We start from the raw sequence: 11,345 nt of genomic DNA, 5'->3' as shown, positions 1-11,345 counted from the left end.
CTTCTTTGAAATCCCTCTGACTGTCAGGGGTTTTTAATTCTGCTGATATCTCTAAACACTGCCGTCACGTATATTAAAATGATGTATTTTTGCATGTGCGTGAGGAGGGTGGACACACCCAGACTTCGTTAATTAGTCATTTCCACCCAAACGTAGAGATCTTAGAGACATTTCGGAACGTGACGGGGTTGAGTGTCGTCTTTACAAAGGGCGCCTATTCCTGGGAATGGCTCCTGCGGTGATACCAGGGACATTTACATATGCAAATATAGTTAAATAACCCTGTGATTCCAGTGTAGCTGCAACAGTGTCATCCACCCGGGAGCACATTCACGGCCATTCAGCTCCTGAGACTGCAGCAGTAACGTCTAATCTACAGGTGTGGACTGGATGATCAAATGAACGAATAATGCAGGTGGGGGGGTTCGGGTTCGGGTTCGGGTTCGGGTTCGGGCTCATGCAGGGCTTCTAGATAAAGGACCTAAAACCTGTTAAAATTATTTACATGGATCAGGTGGGTTAGTCCGGGCGGGCGGGGGGTGGGTGGGGTTGGGGGGGATGGGGTGGTGGTGGTTGGGGGTGCTCATCTGTAGATGGAAGGGGTTAATAGTGGAACTGACCTTCACGCGGATCTGAGAGGTGAGTTTATGAGTAGATGGAGAGTAAATGCAGACAAAATGAGAGACAACAGAGAGAAAACACACAGGAGTGAGTCCACAGTGGCTAATGTGAAGGAAACATCTATCAGACATAGATGTAAGCACATGAACACACACACACACACACACACACACACACACTCACACACACACACACACACACACACAAATAATACAAACCTGTGAAGTCTTGGGAAGGTCAGCGCAGACCTTATCGTGTGAATGTGACGCTTACTGTAAATCTAATATCTCACCTTTTTACCATATTTGGAGCTTTTGCTCACGACTCCTCACATCATTTATTACATCATGACATCACCATGCGTCAGTGGGCGGGGCAAAATAATATTAACCAATAATATCATGTTTACCACTCCTCCCCATCTCCCACCACCAAAACCTTTAACATCTAGGAGTTGAAATATGTAAATATGTATAACTCAGGGCCTTCCAGGCCATAAGAGAGGGCATGAATATTATTTTAATAATAATAATAATAATAAATGATAATAATGGCATTTATAATACAATAATAATAATAATAATAATAATAATAATAATAGTAACACTATTACTACTACTAATAATAATAAGCAATCATTTTTAGAGTATTATAATTACCATATAATAATAACTTCATCATTTGTCATATTTGTACATTTCCAATGTGGTTTAAATGCTTGAAATGCTAAAAATAAAAAAACTAGCCAATCAGGATCGTTTCCTCAGTGGTATCCAGGCAGAAATGTCTATACAAGCTCTCCTATTGGTTGGGACTTCAGTAGCAGAGCTGAAGACCTAATGAATCCGATCAGAAAAAGGATAATCAACCCAGACGCATCCTATCCCCCCCGGACGCATCCTATCCCCCCCCGGACGCATCCTATCCCCCCCCGGACGCATCCTATCCCCCCCCGGAAGCATCCTATCCCCCCCCGGAAGCATCCTATCCCCCCCCGGAAGCATCCTATCCCCCCTAGACGCGTCCTATCCCCCTAGACGCGTCCTATCCCCCCGGACGCATCCTATCCCCCCGGACGCATCCTATCCCCCCGGACGCATCCTATCCCCCCGGACTCATCCTATCCCCCCGGACGCATCCTATCCCCCCAGACGCATCCTACCCCCCCCCGGACGCATCCTATCCCCCCCGGACGCGTCCTATCCCCCCGGACGCATCCTATCCCCCCCGGACGCATCCTATCCCCCCGGACGCATCCTATCCCCCTAGACGCATCCTATCCCCCCCGGACGCATCCTATCCCCCCGGACGCATCCTATCCCCCCCGGACGCATCCTATCCCCCCGGACGCATCCTATCCCCCTAGACGCATCCTATCCCCCCCGGACGCATCCTATCCCCCCCGGACGCATCCTATCCCCCCGGACGCATCCTATCCCCCTAGACGCATCCTATCCCCTGTTGTTTTTTTTATCACTTTATTATTGTATATGGATCCCAATTATCTGCTGATCTTGAGGTTAGCTCAATAGCGGATAGCAAGTGCACAATAGCTAGTCTAGCTTTAGCTACCTGTTGGTATCCGCTTTAAATGCCAGCGTAGCAACAACAATATTATATCGCTAATTTGAACAAAATCACTTTTGCTAATAAGTGATTCACATTTAATAAATAAAGTTAAATAGCGACGCTGTATCCCGGTAAAAACGTCTTAGTAAAGATCAGTAAATCTCTTACGATACATTTTAATTTGGTATATAAGTACTTCCTCTTCTCTACAGGGACTTTCTGAATGCATTCATTAGAAGGGGTGTCCACAAACATATGGACGAATCGTGTAGTCTATTCGGGTGGGAGCGGTGGAGCGACTGCCCTGAACCCCGGTCCGTGTGTTCTTTAGCACTTGCGTGACAACTGAAGGGTGGCGCTGCGGCGGCGTCACGCCGCTCCGGGCTGTTCTGGCAGCGTGCCATAAGCTCCCTGTTATTACCTGCATGGAAAACTCGGAGCGTTTACACCCACAACAACAGGACTCACAGAGCTGTGTTTAACACACAATGCTCGGTCACCAGTATGCCTCCGCGTCCGCGCGAACGCCGCAGGTGGCTTTGTTTACTCTGTGTGCTGCTTACCTTTCCTCAGCCGGCCGGGTTTCGAAACGCCCCGCCAGCGCTAATCTTCCGCCACTGTTTGAGTGTATGAGCAGAGTTGCTATGGCACAAACAGTCCACTCCTTTCCCACTGTAGTAACCCTTTCTAACCTCACCTTTCCATCCAGAGTGTGTGTGTGTGTGTTGAAATCTGCCCCAGGGCAGCAGGTGGGAGGTAGGTCCACTTCACTCAGCGTATTAAAGGAGCTCTGTGCTGTCTTTACTGTTGTATGCACTGAGATTCATTCAGAATATAATTTAACAGGTAAAAACAGCTAGAACATACATTTTAATCTGAGCTTTCCAATAAAATTTGAGCTTTTTTGTATTCATATTTTCAGTTTGATCAATTTTATTGTCTCGGTTTGCATTTTATTTTTAATTTTTATTTTAATCTTATTTTCTTACATCAAATCCTCTGATCACCGCTCTGTAAAGTGCTTCGAGCTGCTACCTGTCAGAAAAGATTAATATTAATGTTATCATTATTACTATTATTATTATTTTATATTATTCACCATTTGTTGTGTGATATAATGAATTCCACTGTGAATTCCACTTAAATTGGGTTTAATAGGTTTTCATTACAAGCTATGTGTAATAACATGTTATTAATAATAATAATAATAATAATAATAATAATAATAATGACAACAACAATAATAGCTCTGCCCCCAGTTTTATCATCTTTAAATTAAGCATTTTTTTATAAGAGTTTTATAAGTATGACCATTAACACCTGGGATTATTATCTGAATTATTAAAATAGAAAAATCTTATCTAATGAAACGTTTGGTTACAAAATGCATTAAATGCCATTTTCAGTTAAAAAAAGGAAGTTTTACATTATGTATTCAACATCAGTCACCGTTATTAACCTATATTTACCATTTTTAGTGTAATATAATGAATTCCACTGTGTTAAATTTGGTTTAATAGGTTTTCATCCCAAGCTATGTGGAATAATGATAATGCATTCATGCATTTTATTTTAAATAATATATCATATTATTCATATATTATTACTTTTTTTTCAACCCAAAACAATCTGCATTTTTTTTGCATCTGTATTTTATTACTTTTAAATTATTATTATTATTATTATTATTATTATTATTTCCTAAGAGCAGCAATAGAAACCACTAGAGTGTGAATTCTGTGTTTAATCAAAATCTTATCATTTGTGGCTCAAAACTGTTCTTTATGAATCCAAATGAACCGAATACCAGCTCTAAGACGTCAGGCTGCCGAAGCTGAGGAGCAGAGTAAAAGAGCAGAAGACGCTGAGGATCCGTCTCTATGAAGATCCGGCCTGACCTCCGTTTCACCTTTCATACGGGCACCCGTGTTGCCAAGCTACCAGAACAACTGAAATGCTGACTTTCCACATACTGAATGTCAACAACAAAAGTTCAGCCCATGTGGGGAATCAAAACAACAGTACGGCATCAATCAACCCGCACAGGCTTTTGTGCAGGAGAGTTAATGAGGCTGTTTTGATGGAGGAAGCACCTGGTGTGACGGAGGACACAAAAAAAGAGCTTGAAATATTGCATGGGTGTGGCGGAGACAGTTCCATTAATAAAGGGGTTCAGTACCAGTCAAAAGTTTAGACACACCCGCCTGACAGGCCTTTAGTAATCTTTAATAGATCATCTGTTCAAAACGTCTACAGTACAGTACTGTTCAGTGAGTGTCTACCTGTAACTAACTCTATATAACATCAGAATAAACTTAAATAAACATAAAGTCAGTGGTCAGTGAGAGTGTCTACCTGTAACTAACTCTATATAACATCAGAATAAACTTAAATAAACATAAAGTCAGTGGTCAGTGAGAGTGTCTACCTGTAATTAACTCTATATAACATTAGAATAAACCCAAATAAACATAAAGTCAGTGGTCAGTGAGAGTGTCTACCTGTAATTAACTCTATACAACATTAGAATAAACTTAAATAAACATAAAGTCAGTGGTCAGTGAGAGTGTCTACCTGTAATTAACTCTATACAACATTAGAATAAACTTAAATAAACATAAAGTCAGTGGTCAGTGAGAGTGTCTACCTGTAATTAACTCTATATAACATTAGAATAAACCCAAATAAACATAAAGTCAGTGGTCAGTGAGAGTGTCTACCTGTAATTAACTCTATATAACATTAGAATAAACACAAATAAACATAAAGTCAGTGGTCAGTGAGAGTGTCTACCTGTAATTAACTCTATATAACATTAGAATAAACACAAATAAACATAAAGTCAGTGGTCAGTGAGAGTGTCTACCTGTAATTAACTCTATATAACATTAGAATAAACACAAATAAACATAAAGTCAGTGGTCAGTGAGAGTGTCTACCTGTAATTTATTCTATATAACATTAGAATGAACTCAAATAATAATAAGTCAGACCGCGCTGTTGTCCAGTGAAGATATTGATACAGTAGGTTGGTTAGAAGAACACACTCTGCTGAGTGGCGCTGAGTGGGCGTGGTTAATCTTTTGACTGGTACTGCTAGACTGTTTGTTTATAGGGAAGGGAGCGAGTGTGTGAAGGCAGAAAGGATGTTCCTGCCGGAGACAAAAAAAAGGAACAGAGAGAACAAAGCCGTGGAGCGCTCCGGGCAGCAGGCCTCCTACCTCGGACGTAGAGGTTGGCAGGAGCTGAGTATCGGGTTCCGGCGCTGTTCATCACAACACACTCGTACTTGCCCTGGTCCGACTCGTCGCTGTTCTCGATCTGCAGCGCTCCTGAGGACGGAAACGGAAAATAACTTTAAATAAATAAATAAATAAACAAACAAACAAAAAGGCAAAAATAACAACAGCACATCTCCCGGCACCGCGACCGCATACAATCAGAAACACTCGCTGTTTAAATGTCAGACGGCTTCTGCAGAGTTCATAGCATGTTTCCCTAAAAATGCCAACTAAGGTGTTTGCGTGAAGCTGATCGTGCAGCTTGTCCGCGTCCACAAATCAACAATATTTGCCTGCCGGTGTCACGCTGGAAAAAGCTTGCGCCACACTAATGTCAAGCCCGTGACTTACAGCCAATTAGCTCACAACACATAACGACACTAACGACAGCCTTTAATGCAGTTCTGCAAACGACTTACTCAACGAAACGCCAACATGTGCCACTGCTAATGTCCCAAGCGTCTCAATCGGCACCAGCCAGCTCAATTTTATGTTGAGACGGGACATCTGGACAAAAGTATTGGGACACTGCTTATTCGTTGTTTCTTTCAAAATCAAGTGTTGGAGTAAGCTGATGGTCAAGGTGGTTGAAAATCTGGTCATCCAGGCGACAATATCGGCATACTCTATAAACTCAGACTTATATATAACATCAGAATAAACCCAAATAAACATAAAGTCAGTGGTCAGTGAGAGTGTCTACCTGTAATTAACTCTATATAACATTAGAATAAACTCTATTAAACATAAAGTCAGTGGTCAGTGAGAGTGTCTACCTGTAATTAACTCTATATAACATTAGAATAAACCCAAATAAACAGAAAGTCAGAGGTCAGTGAGAGTGTCTACCTGTAATTAACTCTATATAACATTAGAATAAACTTAAATAAACAAAATTAGTGGATATCTACTGATGTTGCAAATGTCTCACTCATCACTGCACAACTCAGTCTTGTGTTTTTATTCGATTTACTACGTAAAATCACACACTATATTGACAAAAGTATTGGGACGCCTGCTTCTTTATTGCATTTTCTGAAATCAAGGTATGTTTTGAGCACGTTTGAGTTAGGTGGTTTAGCTGGTCTATCAGCATGATCAACCACCTTGGTCATAACGGTTGACCTACTGGGTCAGGCTGTTCACGCTGGTAGACCAGCTAAACCACCTAACTCAAATGAAAACACACCCTGTGCTAATCAAGAGCCAGTCTGGTTATCCAGCTGAGTTTTTAGGCAGGAAACACTGCTACACAACTCACTCAAAGTCAAGGGCGCTGCTTGTTGCCCGAGACCGTGTTTCCACAGCAGTGAGGCAGAGGGACCAACACACGGCGTTACTCACGCTGCACTGGAGAGAAACTGATTGGTGGTGTTCCCCTTTCTGACAAGCAGCAAATTACTAATCAATTCCAAAATTGCTCAGCACTGATTGCCATCGCCTCTCACTCTTGACAACACGTTTGGCTGGAGTGCCCCCGTCGCGAGGACGGAAATGAAATAAAGAACAATATGCATTCGCTCCGGAGAAACTGACAGGGAGGCCAGCGGATACGCCCTTTGATTCCGGGCCTGAAAAACAGCTAAATTCAATCAGACGACGCTCCGTTCACACCTGCTCATGTGACCAGTATCTGGAGTCTGTCCTGATGATTACACTGGGAGAATGCTTCTCCAGACTGGAATCTGACTGCTGTGTGGGAGGGAATATGCAAATTTGCTTGGTGTATGGCAATTATTACTGGTGTTTCAGGGTGCACTGGGAGGGGTTCAGTTACGCTTGGAGGGGTTTCAGATGTACTGGGAGGGGGTTCAGATGTACTGGGAGGGGTTTCAGTTGTACTGGGAGGGGTTTCAGTTGTACTGGGAGGGGCTTTAGATGGGCTAGGAGGGGCTTCAGATGTACTAAAGGGTTCAGTTGCACTTGGATGGGTTTCAGATGTACTGGGAGGGGGTTTAGATGGGCTGGGAGGGGTTTCAGATGGGCTGGGGGGGGTTTCAGATGGGCTGGGGGTTCAGTTGCGCTTGGAGGAGTTTCAGGTGTACTGGGAGGGGTTACGGTTGGGCTGGGAGGGGCTTCAGTTGTACTAGAGGGTTCAGTTGCACTCGGATGGGTTTCAGTTGTTCAAATGTACTGGAAGGGGGTTCAGATGGGCTGGGAGAGGTTTCAGGTGGGCTGGGAGGGGTTTGAGATGGACTGGGAGGGGTTTCAGGTGGGCTGGGAGGGGTTTCAGGTGGGCTGGGAGGGGTTTGAGATGGGCTGGGAGGGGTTTCAGATGTACTGGGAGGAGTTTGAGATGGGCTGGGAGGGGTTTGAGATGGGCTGGGAGGGGTTTCAGGTGGGCTGGGAGGGGTTTGAGATGGGCTGGGAGGGGTTTCAGGTGGGCTGGGAGGGGTTTCAGGTGGGCTGGGAGGGGTTTCAGGTGGGCTGGGAGGGGTTTGAGATGGGCTGGGAGGGGTTTGAGATGGGCTGGGAGGGGTTTCAGATGTACTGGGAGGAGTTAGGAGTTCCCGATATAATCCTGATACTCAAGCGTGTGAGGTGACCAGGTGTAAACGGGGTCTCAGTCTCAGAGCGCTGTAATTAAACAATAATCCGCCCAAAATCAACCACTGAAATGATCCGCTGATTAAAACACAGTCCCACCATGACTTCATCTTAGCGCACAGTGATCCGGCTGGTTGCAGTGGCATGCAGCTGAAACACTGGGAATCCGGCTGGATATTTTAATGAGGATATTTGACGGAAACATGCTCAGCACCATCACAACACAAACGTTAAATAACATGAGAGTAACCATGCGCTGGGTGATCATGGGAAGGGTTGGGTGATGGTGCTTCTACAACAGACAGAACTTTAAAATGTCACAAAATGCATCTGCCTTTTTAGTCTACAGTAGTTAAGCTCCGCCCATTCATGTTTCAGCCTGGACTGTTCATTTACTGATTTTAAATGCAGCACAACACAAACCATTCAGCCAATCACAAAAGAGCTTTTTCATCCGTCTTAACAGCAGAAAAAAGAAAAACGATGCATGGACAAAAGTATTGGGACACCTGCTCATTCACTGTTTATTCAGAAATCAAGGCTATTAAACAGAGCTGATCCTGCTTCTGTTGGAGTAACTGTGGAGCATTGCTGTGAGGATTTGATTGCAGTTGCTGCTGGGGGCTTTATACCCCTCTAGTCCAATGGCTGGCATTAGGCATGGTGCTAATAATAGCTCCACGGAGTCCTATTCTATTGGCAGTACTTTTCTACAGGAACTAACTAGCTGTGTATATGTGTGTATATATAAAAGTAGCTGAATGCCTTCATGAGAAGGGGTGTCCACAAACTTTTTAAATACAATATTTCAATTTGTGGGCGAATTATTCCTGTAAAAACTGATTATTATATAAAAACAAATGTTGAAAATCTTATTTTCCTAAACTGCTCCACTCACAGTATTCCTAAATCTCACCTTCCACAACTCAACTGCCTCTAAATCCAGTAAACTCATGAGTCTTTAACTCAGGTGTAAAGCTTCTTGAGCAGACATGCCTTCTTTGTAAATCAAACGAGCGAGACCCCCCCCCAGAGAGAACATAAGACTGTTGTAATCCGGCATTAGTAAAGCAGGCTGTTCGGCTGCTCCAGGTTTGCTCTACCTCTCCGGCAATATGGTTCTAATATCGGCACGCCGAGGGAGGCTCTGAGGGCTCAGGCTGCGGCCTGCCGGGAAAGATAACGGGCATTCTTAACAGATGTGCCCTAAATAGGGTCCAAATAAACCAGTTAGAAAAGTAAGAGTTCGGTGTGTACCACTTACTACTGCAATAATTTCATAATAATCCAAAAAGCATATTGTATTATATTAAATGCAAATTATTACATAATTAGATTGAATTAGAGTTGGACGTACAGTGGTGGTGAACAGACCCAGGTGTTGGTTGTCATGAATACAGCACAGATACAGCCCATAATTTATTTCCCATCCAAACCCACCAGTGAAGCTACAACATAGTCAACGAGTCTTCTGAGTTTTATATGGAATGAAGATGATGATGATGATGATGAAGGTAAAATAGTGAATAGAGAATCTGAACTAATACAGTTAGGGTTTCTTTAGGGACTACTTTCTGTAGCCGCACTACTCCCTAAAGGCAGCATGTATCCCTCCACCATGTTAATGATATACGGTTTTAAAAGCAGGTTCTAGAGCCGAACTCTTCTCAGAACTCTGGTAGAACCGTGTCTCAGGCATCAGGCAGCGTCTTCATCACCATTAGGTGAAGAACTTCCTGTGAGGAGCTTTTATTAGAGCTTCAGACGTCTGCTTCCCTTCACCTCCACTGTAGAACCACAGCTCTGACTGGAGGAGCTTATCTAGAACCTCCACTGTAGAACTCCAGCTCTGACTGGAGGAGCTTATCTAGAACCAAACCCCACCCCGACCCCAACCCCCACAACTCATGTTGAAATGATGAAATTCTGTGGTATTCCCCTTTCAGCACATCCACACACCCCATGTCAGTGTGTTTAGTGAAGCAAGTGAAGGACAGAGCGGTGGCGGACAGACTCAGCAGGCAAGATCACGATGGAGGTGAAGGTGAAGAGACGAAGGGGGGGTGAGGGGTGGGCGGAGGCGACATTATGGGGTTTGAGACACTGTCCAGCTCTCTTACCTCGGATTGGCGTACCCCCTAGGCAAAGTAAAGGGAACGCAAAACAAGATGGGAGAGAAGCATTAGTGAAGCAAAGAGACGGTCAGAAGAGAGGAACGCTGGAGGGAATCTTCATTAAGCAAAGAAAGCAGCAGGGTGAGCACAGCACTCTCCAGGGGTTAGTACTCTACAGGCTGGCTGCTCGGACCAGGACACACATCTGAGCATGTAGTGACAACTCAGCACTACACACACAGTCACTTTCGCTGCCTGCACACACACTTTCACAGATTAGAAAACCATATATACACACACACACACACACACACACACACACATACATTTACATTTTTATATACATTTATACACAGATATACATGTATGCATATATAGTTATTTAGTGAATGAATTTAAGTAAAGTTTTAGAGTGTGTAGAAGTGTCTCTGTAGAGGAAGTGGCTTATTTACAGCACTTACATCATATTTAACTTTAGATAAATGAATGTACATTACTCCTAAATAACTGCTGGGTTTATATAAATATATAAATCTGATGATTCATTCTTTTTAAAAAAAACAACCTTATTTAATCAATTTAACGTAATATTTAAATAAATACATTTTAATTAATTCATTAATTAAAATAAATAAATGAAGCACTTCTCTAAAAGTAGATTAGCCAGTTGCATAAATACTGGCTTATTATTCTGGGATAAATAATGTTCATAGTAATTCATATATATATATATAATTAAATTTGACGCTGAGGGCACGTCCACAACATTCCCCAAAACATCCAGCTGACTGATTTCCACTCGTCAATATTGACCAACATGACATTTCCACCTAAAACATCACCAAATTAATCAGATATTCTTTTATTTCCATATATTTGGATTATATTGGGGAAATATAGCGAGAATATATTTATATTTGTTTATATTTATTACACAATATTATGTATTTATTCACGTATTTATTTGAATGATATTTAAATAATAATATTTATTTAACTTTTATCTTCTTTTATCTCTGCATATAAAATGAAATAATATTTATTTATCTTTACAATAAACATTAATATTTGTTTTTATATATTAGTTGAATTGAATTTTAACATAATTTAGTTCTTTTTTTTCCGACATGTTCTCCCGGGCCCTACTCTGAATAAACCCGGGTTAAACAGCGCTGCGGCGTCTGACGCAGTTCAAAGCTCACGTCGACATCAG

The 11,345-nt window shown here is 42.5% G+C and overlaps 1 protein-coding gene across 1 annotated transcript in view; it reads right to left on the bottom strand.

Moving 5' to 3' along the window:
- The window catches only part of ptprfb (protein tyrosine phosphatase receptor type Fb), a 247,580-nt gene that overhangs the window by 99,248 nt on the left and 136,987 nt on the right, over positions 1-11,345 (bottom strand). Inside the window, exons 6-7 of the mRNA XM_072669416.1 lie at positions 10,139-10,156; positions 5,412-5,522 (exon numbers count right to left, since the gene is read on the bottom strand). Coding sequence (XP_072525517.1) covers positions 5,412-5,522; positions 10,139-10,156 — 129 coding nt within the window. The remainder of the gene's footprint in view (positions 1-5,411; positions 5,523-10,138; positions 10,157-11,345) is intronic.

The sequence above is a fragment of the Salminus brasiliensis genome, chromosome 23, assembly GCF_030463535.1.
Source record: "Salminus brasiliensis chromosome 23, fSalBra1.hap2, whole genome shotgun sequence".
Classification (NCBI taxonomy): Eukaryota; Metazoa; Chordata; class Actinopteri; order Characiformes; family Bryconidae; genus Salminus; species Salminus brasiliensis.
This window is presented reverse-complemented; position numbering and strand designations above follow the sequence as displayed.